This window comes from Pollicipes pollicipes, unplaced genomic scaffold, assembly GCF_011947565.3.
Source record: "Pollicipes pollicipes isolate AB1234 unplaced genomic scaffold, Ppol_2.1 Scaffold_6138;HRSCAF=7277_pilon_pilon_pilon, whole genome shotgun sequence".
NCBI lineage: Eukaryota > Metazoa > Arthropoda > Thecostraca > Pollicipedomorpha > Pollicipedidae > Pollicipes > Pollicipes pollicipes.
In genome coordinates, this window is record NW_023596818.1 from 2,198,425 (window position 1) to 2,211,585 (window position 13,161).

Genomic DNA, 13,161 nt, shown 5'->3' on the forward strand with positions numbered 1-13,161 from the left:
AACATTGGATCTGCGCGCTGTATTGACTCGGAATCATTCCTTGAAGTAGTTCTTGTATTTTGGTCGAGATTCTCATGATTCATTCATCCAGACAACATTGTGTATCTTTTGTATTTATTGAGACCAGTCCACGGGCAGTACAACGCTTCTCGTCTCCCCTGTTGACGATCCCTCCCACAGAGTATATTTCAGTGACGGTCAAAGCGCACGACCGCCTGTACCGTCGTCCCGGCTGGGCAGTTGGCCGGGATCTCCGGCAGGCCCTCCAGATTATACCGGGTTCACCAGTGGCTCTGTCATGCCCTCACCCGGCTCGGCAGGGGCTCCCCACCGCGGCGCCACACCCTTCAGAGTCTCAATCGCGTGCGCAGGGCCTCTCAGAGTTCGGAGGCTGCGTTTGACTTATCGAGCACTCAATTACACCCTCTCTGATTGGGTTCCTCGGCCTCTCCATCTGCGACGAATCACCCCGATGCCGTCGGAGGCTCCGTCGCGCCTGCACTGATTTCCTCAGGCGATGTTCCGAGGTGGCACCTGTTGACTGGAGGCTTCGTCGCCGTCCCGCGAGTCTCTCAGGGGATCCACCGTGTTTGCACCTATCCCGATGGCGGTGGACGCGCGGTGGCGGGGTGACGGCCGCCCGGCCGCCATCCGTCCGCGCTGTCGGGCCGGGCCGCTCGTGAGCAGCCTCGCTCCAGCGGCCGAGCCTCCCAGGCGGCCGCGGGCCCCGCCGCCGCGGTCAGCCGCTCTTTGGCAGGCCGAGCGGCAGCCGCGCTCCTAGCAGCCACACCGGCAGCAGCGGCAGCTGCCGCCGCTGCAGCAGTCTCCGCGGGAGCAGCACTTGCCGTCCTTGCAGCAGCAGCCTCCCTTCTTGGAAGAGCACTTGCAGTCGGTGCATGTGCAGCGACCACCCTCCTGGCAGGAGCAGCTTCTTCCGCTAGAGCAGTCGCACCTGCAGCAGTTGCAGTCTCCGTTGTTGCAGCAGTCTCCGCGAGAGCAGCACTTGCCGTCCTTGCAGCAGCAGTCTTCCTTCTTGGAGGAGCACTTGCAGTCGCACCTGCTGCAGTCACAGTCTCCGTTGTTGCAGCAGTTTCCGCGAGAGCAGCACTTGCCGTCCTTGCAGCAGCAGTCTTCCTTCTTGGAGGAGCACTTGCAGTCGCACCTGCTGCAGTCACAGTCTCCGTTGTTGCAGCAGTTTCCGCGAGAGCAGCACTTGCCGTCCTTGCAGCAGCAGTCTTCCTTCTTGGAGGAGCACTTGCAGTCGCACCTGCTGCAGTCACAGTCTCCGTTGTTGCAGCAGTTTCCGCGAGAGCAGCACTTGCCGTCCTTGCAGCAGCAGTCTTCCTTCTTGGAGGAGCACTTGCAGTCGCACCTGCTGCAGTCACAGTCTCCGTTGTTGCAGCAGTTTCCGCGAGAGCAGCACTTGCCGTCCTTGCAGCAGCAGTCTTCCTTCTTGGAGGAGCACTTGCAGTCGCACCTGCAGCAGTTGCAGTCTCCGTTGTTGCAGCAGTTTCCGCGAGAGCAGCACTTGCCGTCCTTGCAGCAGCAGTCTTCCTTCTTGGAGGAGCACTTGCAGTCGCACCTGCTGCAGTCACAGTCTCCGTTGTTGCAGCAGTTTCCGCGAGAGCAGCACTTGCCGTCCTTGCAGCAGCAGTCTTCCTTCTTGGAGGAGCACTTGCAGTCGCACCTGCAGCAGCTGCAGTCTCCGTTGTTGCAGCAGTTTCCGCGAGAGCAGCACTTGCCGTCCTTGCAGCAGCAGTCTTCCTTCTTGGAAGAGCACTTGCAGTCGGTGCATGTGCAGCGACCACCCTCCTGGCAGGAGCAGCTTCTTCCGCTAGAGCAGTCGCACCTGCAGCAGTTGCAGTCTCCGTTGTTGCAGCAGTTTCCGCGAGAGCAGCACTTGCCGTCCTTGCAGCAGCAGTCTTCCTTCTTGGAGGAGCACTTGCAGTCGCACCTGCTGCAGTTACAGTCTCCGTTGTTGCAGCAGTTTCCGCGAGAGCAGCACTTGCCGTCCTTGCAGCAGCAGTCTTCCTTCTTGGAGGAGCAATTGCAGTCGCACCTGCAGCAGTTGCAGTCTCCGTTGTTGCAGCAGTTTCCGCGAGAGCAGCACTTGCCGTCCCTTGCAGCAGCAGTCTTCCTTCTTGGAGGAGCACTTGCAATCGCACCTGCTGCAGTTGCAGTCTCCGTTGTTGCAGCAGTTTCCGCGAGAGCAGCAGGTCCCCTCCTTGCAGCAGTTGTCTCCCTTGTTGTTGCAGTTGCAGTTGCGGCATTTACAACGGCCATCCCTGCAGCAGTCTCCACTGGCGCAGCAGGTCCCCTCCTTGCAGCAGTTGTCTCCCTTGTTGTTGCAGTTGCAGTTGCGGCATTTGCAACGGCCATCCCTGCAGCAGTCTCCACTGGCGCAGCAGGTTCCCTCCTTGCAGCAGTTGTCTCCCTTGTTGTTGCAGTTGCAGTTGCGGCATTTGCAACGGCCATCCCTGCAGCAGTCTCCACTGGCGCAGCAGGCTCCCTCCTTGCAGCAGTTGTCTCCCTTGTTGTTGCAGTTGCGGCAGTTGCAACGACCATCCTTGCAGCAGTCTCCACGAGGACAGCAGGTTCCCTCCCTGCAGCAGTTGCCTACCCTGCTGCCGCAGGCTTCTCCAGCCTTGCAGCATTCCTGATCTGGAACGGAAGAGGTGGATGAGTGGGGCGCTCGTCGGGTGCACGCGGGCCGCCGGCTACCCGGCTTCTGTTTGTTATAAGTTCAGGACAGTGCCATGGTACTCTCGCGAAATGTATTACTTTGCGAAGAAACGTTCCGGCGGAGGTTGTGGTTTCTGGGGTTATAAGTTTCCAGATTTAAATATGTTTCTGGAAGAGAATGGGACCGCCAAAAGGTTTTCTATTCTTGTTTGCTTGGTTTAGAACACTTTTCTTGGCAGACCTTCGTGGACAAAGGTGCTTTCATATTTGGGAACACCATAATTAGTGTTCGTTCATTATAAGGACCTGCTTTCCCATAAATGTATGCATTAAAGACAAAGCTTTGCATAATTATTGCACCTTGAGAGCGAGTGTCTGTGAAAATGCAAAAGAGAAATGTTGTATAAATCAGATGGAGGCGGAGGGACCTCATGTTGGACCTCATGAAAATAGGAGGTAACCGCGTGCAGCGAAACAACATTGCACTCGGCAAGACCTTGTGAACATGGGTGCCACTTGCAGTAAACTAAGGGAGTCCAATCACCAAATGTTCTGTGACTTTACAAAAACGCCCTCACCAAGACTGAGCTGAGATTCATATCTTTGAGCTGCCGCCGTATGGCAGGTCAACGCAAAAGGCGAGATGTAATTAAATTACGCGAAGAATGGTAGACTGATCATGTTATCAGTTCTTAAAAAGTAGCCACATAGCTCGATGCAACATTCCGCATTTTTGTACACATTCGTGTGACAAAAGCTAGTGTTCCCATAAAAGCGTCAAGCCGCCCAAGAACATCGATTTTGTTCAAGATTTTCGGCAACCCTGCTTCACTCAGCCTGCCTGGATTGGGACCAAACATCAGGCAATGCACGGATAACGTGATTGAGCAGTATGTTCGTTGTGTTGCATACCGATTTTACTCACACACAATTCACAATAGACGTAGATCCGTTATGCGTAACTTTGTTGATCATGATTCGAGGTGAAGTCGTTAAATAATGAAATCAAAAAGCGGGACGTGGTAAAGAACAAGGAGAGGTAATAATTACGGAAGCGAACGACTTACACAATAGCTGGTAAGCCACGGAATCAAACATAACGTTTTTTCTAATTGCAAACGCTCAGGGCTTATAAGAAGAGCTAAGGGAGGCGAAAGATGACGAGTTAAGAACTAAATCCAAAGCAGCATAGCGCGTCTAAGGCGAGGTGGACACACTTTGTTCCAGGTGTAGAAAACAAACGAGACAAAAAAATACATCGGTCGTTGCTGCTGGTCAACTGAATTTTGACAACAAGAGAACAAATTCTGCACCAATTTTCATGTGATTTAACACCAAACTGTCGCGACAGAAGCTATGACATAAGTATATATATATATATATATATATATATATATATATATATGTATGTATATATGTGTGTGTGTGTGTGTATCTATATATGTAAATATCATACATAACAGGAAAGTACTAACGAGAAAAGTTTCAGAAGCTCATATAACCTATGGCCTTCATCTTGCGCCGCAGCAATAAAAAGGAGTGAATTACCAGGATCAAATGACTTTCTTCCGACCCTTGCAAGTTTTTTTCTGATTGGGTTAGTGAGCAGAGCACAGCAGTAGGTATTCTGCCAAATTCACATAATGAAAACATGGCTACTCGTATTGCCGAACCAGGTACGTCGTCAAACGAATTAAAATGTTGGAGACCGACGCTTTTAGTAAACGTGGACTTGAACTCATTTATTCGGCCATTACAAATGACTCGAAAACGTTATTACCGACGTACACAAGTTGTAAGCCCCCAAACCTGGCTCAGCCAACTACACCTGGCGCGGCACCATCCTGCCCAGCCGTCAGTCTCGGCTAACTACACCTGGCGCGGCACCATCCTGCCCAGCCGTCAGTCTCGGCTAACTACTACACCTGGCGCGGCACCATCCTGCCCAGCCGTCAGTGTTTAAAAGCGGCACGGGGTGCCCGCTGTCTGTCATGCATCACAGCTTATGTCAGACTAAGATTCAGATATGTATAGCGTGATATAGCAAATACGGTGCTACAATTGATGCTCGAGCAAAATGTCAGCTGGTTGCAGCCGCGGCAGTTGCAGGCCTACAAATAGCCATAGGTGAGGAGGTCCGTTACTCCGTCATTTCCTGACGTAACGTGGCTATCTGTTGACGTAACGGACTCGTTACTTTTCTGAAATTACCTGTGCCTGAAGTCACCGTAAAAATATCGGAACGCATTTTCATCTTAAGACATCTCTTCAAATTAGCTCAACCAGCATACACCACTTGTCTCTTATTTTATGAGATGTCAAAATATTACCTAATACTGTATAAAAGAAAGACTGAAAAGGTGCAAGTAATGACAAACCAACCAAACATGGAGCAATAAAGTGGTTCATGTTGCTCACCGTGGAAAAGAGGTGATGTTTTTATTAGACCGAATTATTCAGATTTAAAAATGGGTTAACAATGTCATGTACGTGTATATCAATCTCTACATGGCTCGTATTCCGCAGAACTTGGCGCTGAAGTCTATAACAAGTGCATTTATTTGAAGCCATCGCTCATAGTCCATCTCGCACCGACAACGCGACCTGCCTCGTAATTAGACCGCTCAGCGAGACGGCCAACATTAGCGAAGAAAATCTCCAAAATAAATGTTGCCTGTTCGGTATACGCTAATGCGCCGATTTCCAAGCGAACGCTAGCGGTACACCGAGAACACCGCGGAATGATTAAGGGGCGCGAAGAATGGTGAACGATGCAGGCAGCCGTTTACGCACATGGTGCGCCGATGCTTACCTTGAGTGCACCCGGGTCGAGACATGTCGGCTGGCTGTGCGGTGGTGGTGACTTCCTCGTCAGCTGCGACCGCCACGGATAGTATGCCAGAGGTCCGGGGCAGGCCTGCCTATATACTCATGTCCTTAGATAGCGTGCCGGGCGCAGCGGCGCGTCCAGCTTATCGCTGTTTGTGCCGGGTGCCACCGCGCCGGCCGTGTGCCGAGTGCAAAACGGCGCCCGGCGTCCGGCAAGCGCCGGCCGTGTGTCGGGTGCAAAACTTTGCCCGTCGTCCGGCAAGCAGGGAGCTAGAATTGCTTTTGAACTAGCGTGGGAGTGAAAAATTCCATCGCAAAAAGACCGTGCAGGAGTGAAAAAATTAATTCACAAAATATGGAACTTATGAGTTCGTGACTGAGGCTTCAGCAAACAAAGACATCTATTTCAAGTTGACATGGACGTAATATCATAAACCTGACAGAACTTTTTGGTTTTTAGCATCTTAAGCCGTCAAAGTGAAACAGAACACATAAAAGCAGAGTAATTTCATGACAGTGTAATTAATATAAACAATTATTAACACCAATAATTTGATGCCGGACTTTGCACTTCCCTTCCACAGCGCTTTAACACGAAACAAAGCAAAGGAATTCAATAACAAAATAGCAGGAAATTCAACAAGCATAAAACACTCAAAGAAAAAAAATTGGACTCGTACACATCAGCCCATCACCAAGTCAAACACAATAGGCATACCTCTGGCTTTTATTAACATGGTGTCAGGGAGAACAAACATTTTGTCACTGTTTCTTACAAAATACCAATGCTTATTTCCATGAAAGTAGCCTATGCCTAACCTACAGAGGCCTTACATCATCTCATCCTGTATACCCTGTTTGCATCACAGCAGCAGTTGTGAGTTACTGATTCTTGCACAATTCCTATTGCCACTTGCCATGGACTCCATCAACTTAACCTAACTTAGAGTAGCCCTTGTGATGAACAACATCTCAACTCGCCTATCTGTTGACAGCAGAACTTTGATAAAAACAGGATACCTAAGGCTAGTTTTTGGCTGGTTTCAGCTTGCATTTTTATTCAGTTAATTTATGTATGCTTGTTGACATCAGACAAAGTTAAGAACACACAAATAAAAACACTTTAAATCACTTCGAACAACTTATTTTGATTGTTATGGTTAACCTATGTCAAGGGCAATGATGGGTATGCTCCACAAAACAGTCTGTCTTCTCCAAAAGTAACATAACTTTTAGATGACCATGCCAGTATTGCTGCTTGCCTTTTCAGCTGCAGCAAATGCATCCATTTGGGCTTTTTTATTCATATTTAATGACAAAGTTTGAGATGTTGGCTTTACATTTCCAATGGGATGGTCTGACTATTTATTACATCCTAGTATTTAACTCATATTATAATTGCTATGCAGCTTAGAGTATCCCTGTGTTAAAAACATAGTGCATATATACAGTAGTCATTTGCTGGTCAGCAAAACATGACAACTATAGAAAGCATCTGGTTAAAGCAGCCATGAGCGACCACTTCAATAAATTTGGGGCAAATAACCAATAATGTGGAACAAAATGAGCCCATCGCATGCCTTGTGGCATCATAATTTGTCTTATGACAAAACTCGATTGATTGAAACAGAAAATGGCTGACTCTGGCTACCAATCATGTGTTGAAAGCAGGCAAGGTAAGCAATTATTTGGTTCACAGGAGGCTTATTGGCGTCTTCCTGCCCCTCCCCCCCCCCCTCCCTCAAGACAAAAAGTCAGTACCTCTTGCATGGTCTGTTGGCAGACAGAGTCATCCCACTCACCCCCCAAGTATAAATATCAATCATGCCCACCAACCTACGAGATTAAAATGCGAAACAACTAACAGGTGTGTATGATGAACATCTCCAGAAGGCAGAAATTCGCCACCCAACACTTCTGTATTAGCTGCGTCAGGTCTGTCCCAAAGCTCTGTATGGCGCATTACGATGGCCTTGTCAGGTAGCCTGGTGAGTTAGACACTGGAAAGGCTTAAATTTTTCATTATTGAGCGCCGCCATGAACCAAGAAAACGGTTAAACGGGGGATTGACAAGGCAGAAATGGCGGTAAAAATAAGTTTCGTGTTTCAAATTGTCTTCTTCGTTGCCTGTGAATTGTTCACGCTTGGGTGCACATCAAGCATGTTTGGGCGGCTGGCAAATTAATCTAATTTATGTATGAAATACGTACAAGTTTGCAGTTGGAGCATCGTGCAGAGAAATTGGTCAACATTTTAGGCAACAGATGGTACCTCTTACGGCAATCCAAAAGAAGGGAAGAATAGAGTGGTATCACACTCGTATGATACCAAGAAAAATAAAAGTAGTTAAATCAATATAATGACTGATACTTTTCTGGCAAAATTTTGTAGTCAGCTGGTTCGACTTAAAATCTGTTAAAATAGGTGGTCAAATAGTGATATTCAACTTGTAAATTTAATTTGGAAGATATTTCTTAAATCCTTCACTCCTGCATTTCGGGAGTGGTGCAATTTAGCGGTTAAGTTTCCTCGGGGGAAAAGAAATACGTGGAGTAAAATTCTCTACCAGGCCTTGCTGGTGTTTGCACCAGGCTCTGCTTTCGTGGTGCGGTGGTGAGACGAAACAATAGGGGATGCGTGAAAACCTTGCATTTCGCACGCAGCTGCCGATTGTAATGCATTTTGTAAACAAACCAAACTTACTGCGTGCAAGCGGCTGGAGTCACTGGAGTTCTTGGGCTTGGAGGTACCTGGCGCCCTTGCTCTGTGCATACATAGACATGATTCAGATGTATGTGAGGCAGGACATAGCCATGTGTCCAGGTTCTGTGGAGCCTCGTTTATGCTTGGTGGTTTCAAGTGAGCCCGGTTTTGGATGACATCCGAAAACCTCAGAAAGGGAAATAAGGGTTTGGCATGTGCAATTAGACAATGTCGGGCGGGAGTGAAAAATTCACATAAAATATGGGGAAAAGGAGTGAAAAAATCCTCCTCATAAAGTGTTGCGTTGCACCCAAATTCGGCAATTCTAGGACACTGCCAGCAAGCGTCGGCCGTGTGTCGGGTGCAAAACTGCGCCCGGCTTCCAGTCAGCGCCGGCCGTGTGTCGGGTGCAAAACTGCGCCCGTCGTCCGGCAAGCGCCGGGCCGTGTGTCGGGTGCAAAACTGCGCCCGGCGTCCGGCAAGCGCCGGCCGTGTGTCGGGTGCAAAACTGCTCCCAGCGTTCGGTCAGCGCCAGAAAGCGATGCTTTCCTTAAATTAATGGTAGAGCCATACTGCACCTTAGACCGGCCGAGAGCTGGAGGGATCTGCTCGGTGTGTCCACATGTTCCAGCTATTGATTCATTAAATACGAACCTGCAGCAGCCTGTCGGAAAATCCCGCCACCAAACCCAGACGCTGCGTCAGTGCGGACGGCACTGACGCTGCGCCGCCCGCCGCTACCGCGTAAGAGAGCTCCGGCATCGTTAGTATGTGCCGTGTGCAAAATGTGGGGAGAACCGCGACCGCGGCCGGAATTGCGACCGCTTTGGGCTCGTGAGTTGTGCCGGGTGCAAAACTACGCTCGCCGCCCGCCGCGTGTGCCGGGCGCAAAGTCGAGAACCCTCTCGGCCGCGATAATACGTCGGTGTAACACCGCGGTGTCGTGTGCACTCGTGCGGCCGGGCGCCGTGCGGACTTCGCCGCGTGTCGTGGGCAAGGCGGGAACGCTGGAGAAGGAAGCCACGCCTGATCCTGCTTATGTCGCGCGGTTGGGGTTGGCTGGCTTTGACCGCCCGCCACGACTCTGACCAGGGATGGGCGGCGAGTCTGGAGGGAGCGGCCTTCTGGAAAGCGTACCGTGGTCGAATCAGGCTAATTTGACGCCTTTTTGATGCTGCATTCGACGTGCTTGGTGACCCGGCATGACAAATCTGTCGATAGTCTGTCGGTCACGGTTGTATGCGTTTTGAAAGTTGTTTGGATGGCCTTGTGGGGTCGGTACCCGTAATTGAAAGCTTCTCAGCCCGTCTGGCAGCTTCTGCCCAATGCCTTAAACCATACACGCTAGCCACGGCATTGGCAGACTGCGCCGTGTATGTGTGTAAACCAAAGTCGGATTCGCATATTTCCACGGGTTGTCGATTTGTATTCTTTTGTGAGGGTTCTGCCCCCCCCCCCCCATGTTGAGTTCCCCCTAATTTCGGCTTGTCCCCCTCCCCCCCAATGCTTTTGGCTGGAATGCTACAAAAAACGTGGGTAAAGAATGGCCATAACACAAAGACTATCTTCTTTGATCTTTCTGCGTAGTGGCGTCCCGTACCAGTCTCACAACAAAAAGTCGTGACTGCCCTCATCACAAGATAAAAATCGTGACAGCTGAGCGGATAAACGATACAAGAAACTTCACATACCTAGCGCTATAAGGCACGCAATTGTTTGTGAGGTTCAAGCGAAAGGCTCTGGAATAACCCAAGTGCTTCATGGCTAACCCCGTCCCCGTCCTCCACAGCCAAAATGCGTGCCGCCTCCCATGACCGCCATAGAAGAGCGCCATCGGCGTTCTAAGGTGGCCATAAGGTGGCGCCTTCACGTGCCGATCAGAAGAGACGCGTGCGCCTAGCGGCCTGTTCCCTGGATCCAACCCTGTATGGCTTCTACACGGCTTAGATTAAAGTCCTTCATAAATTATACAAATAATGAAAACATATATTGCGTTTAATCAAATAAAGTGGGCTAATTCGGTGAGAAAAATGGAGAGGGTAGGTTTGTCGGGCCTTGGGTTCGGCTCCCCCCCCCCCCCAATAATTCACAAAAATTGACACCCCCGCATGTTTCCGTCAGTTTCCACGACGTAAGACTAATGTCTGAGGTTGAGTGGACTGTGTCCGATATGCACGTCTGAAACGTGAGCCTCGCAACCATTACCGTTGTATCTGTGCCTTGGCAAACAGGAGTGTTTGTGACGCTGGGCTTGTGGCGCAGATCGGCGGAGTCCGTGGTGCCGGGAGCTAGAATCGCTGTTGAACTAGGCTGGGAGTGAAAAATGTCATCGCAAAAAGACCGTGCGGGAGTGAAAAAATCAATTCATAAAAGATGGAGCTTATGAGCTCGTGACTGACGCTTCAGCAAACAAAGACATCTATGTCAAGTTGGCATGGATGTAATATCAGGAACCTGACAAAACTATTTCGTTTTTTAGGCCATTAAAATGAAACAGAATACATTAACACGCGCTCGGGTGGGGGTGGGGGGCAATTTGACCCCCCCCCCGAGGGCCTTTCCCGAATGGTTTCTGAACGGCGCGGCGTAGTTGCGCCAAATGTTGCATAGCTGTAGAAAATTGCATAGCGGATCGTTTGACATACAAATTTGAGATGTACCTTGTAAGGTCGCTTACCTATGACAGGTCAAAGTCAGCCCATGGTTTCAGCGAAGGCAATTTCTAGGGAATCGTTCAATCTGATACAAACAACGGGGTGTTTGACAAAGACATACATCTCTGAGATGCTTTCTAAGACACCACACTATTGAATGAGCAAATTACGTTGACCTAGGGTCAGGTATGGTGGTCAGACCAAGGTAAAAGCCAACCTGATTTATTAGTCTAAGGCTTACTGTATGGAATAGTTTCTGGTGCTCATTTCGAATTTATTGACAGCAGGAACCGTATCATACATCTTCAGTTGACTTCTTTGAGGTCAGAACAGGCCATTGACCTAAGATGACCCGGGTCGAACGTTTTGTTTTAGGAACACACTGCCTAGCGCAATCTTTGTCGCTTATCCAAGTGCAAAACGCAGAGCAGTCTTGTATCATTTTGGTCACCATGACCTTCAAAGGGTCAAACAAGGTCAGTGACCTCAAATGGGCTCGTGAACTTTTGCTTAGAGACAGTTGCTCAGGTTCGGGGGGGCGATTTGGAGACCAACCTGGAATTTGACCTTGTTTGACCTTATTTGACCGGAAGGTTATGACCCAGGAAGCTGAAACCTTAATCTAAGTGAGTTCACGTATAGGCCAAGACACCCTGTAAATTTGGTGTATCTAGCTTTGTTAGTTCCCGAGATCTCAGAGGGGGGGTGGTCAAATTGACCCGACCCGAGCGAAGGATATCTAGCCGGCCAGCCAGGCGCGTGTTAAAACACGGTAATTTCATGACAATATTATGAGCATAACAAATGATTAACACCAATAATTTGATGCTGCACTTTTCAATTCCCTTCCACGGCACTTTTAAAACAAAACAAAGCAAAGGAATTAAATAACAAAATAACAACAAAATGTAACAAGCATAAGACACTCAAACAAAAAAACCTTGGAATCCTACACATCAGCCCATCACCAAGCCAAACACAATAGACATACTTCTGGCTTCTGTTAAGATGGGGTCAGGGAAAACAAACATTTTGTCACTGTTTCTTCCAAAATACCAGTGCTTATTTTCATGAAAGTAGCCTACGCCTAACCTAAAGAGGCCTTACATCATCTCATCCTGTATTACCTGTTTGTATCACAGCAGCAGTTGTGAGCTACTGATTCTTCCACAATTCCTATTGCCATTTGCCATGCACTTCTTCTGCGAATTGTCCTCTCCTGCGAATTGAAGTCTCATCCATTCCCTGCGAATTGTTCACGCTTGGGTGCATATCAAACATGTTTGGGCGGCTGGCGAATTAATCAAATTTATGTATGAAATACGTACAAGTTTGCAGTTGGAGCATCTTGCAGAGAAATTGGTCAAAATTTTAGGTGACAGAGGGTACCTCTGAAGATAATCGAAAAGGAAGAAAGAATAAAGTAGTATCACATTGGTTTGATGCCAAGAAAAACAAAAGTAGCTGAATAAATGTAAAGACTGGTACTTTTCTCGCAAAATTCTGTAATCAGCTGATTTCACTTAAAATCTGTTAATGTAAGTGCTCAAATGGTGATATTCATCTTGTAAGTTTAAATTACAAGGTATTTCTTGAACTTTTCACTCATGCATTTCGGGAGGGATGCAATTTGGTGGTCAAGTTTCCCCGGGAAAAAAGAAATACGTAGAATAAAATTATGTACCAGGCCTTGCTGGTGTTTGCACCAGGCTCTGCTTTCGTGGCGTGGTGGTGAGACCAAAAAAATAGGGGATGCGTGAAAACCTTGCGTTTGGCACACAGCTGCAGATTTTGATGCATTTTGTAAACAAACCAAACTGAATGCGTGCAAGCGGCTGGGGTTGCTGGGGTTCTTGGGCTTGGAGGTACCTGGCGCCCTTGCTCTGTGCATACATAGACATGATTCAGATGTAGGTGCGTTAGGGCATAGCCATAGGTGTCCAGGTTCTGCGGAGCCTCGTTTATGCTCGGTGCTTTCCAGTGAGATCGGTTTTGGATGACATCTGAACACCTCAGAAACGGAAATAGGGGTTTGGCATGTGCGATTAGAAAGCGTCAGGCGGGAGTGAAAAATTCACATAAAATATGGGGAAAAGGAGTGAAAAATTCCTCCCCATAGGGTGTTGCTTTACACCCAAAGTCGGCAAGTATAGGACACTGCCCTGATGTCGGTATAAAGCCTGCTTATTGATGGTATAGTGCGGCTGCTGCCATGTGCTTGCCACGGACATGGCAAAGACGACGCTGGTTTCTCCGCCGTGCCTACCGGCCCGTTCAGCTCCGGCTGGTGGGC

General features: G+C 48.8%; 1 protein-coding gene across 1 annotated transcript; it reads right to left on the reverse strand.

Moving 5' to 3' along the window:
• Positions 1-1,951: 1,951 nt before the first annotated feature.
• On the reverse strand, positions 1,952-5,573 carry LOC119105776 (keratin-associated protein 5-4). Its single transcript, XM_037229286.1, has 2 exons — positions 5,495-5,573; positions 1,952-2,661 (listed from the first exon to the last, which is right to left on the reverse strand). Exons 1-2 carry the CDS (start codon positions 5,517-5,519, stop codon positions 1,964-1,966), a joined length of 723 nt encoding a protein of 240 aa, XP_037085181.1. The 5' UTR covers positions 5,520-5,573; the 3' UTR covers positions 1,952-1,963.
• Positions 5,574-13,161: the final 7,588 nt, after the last annotated feature.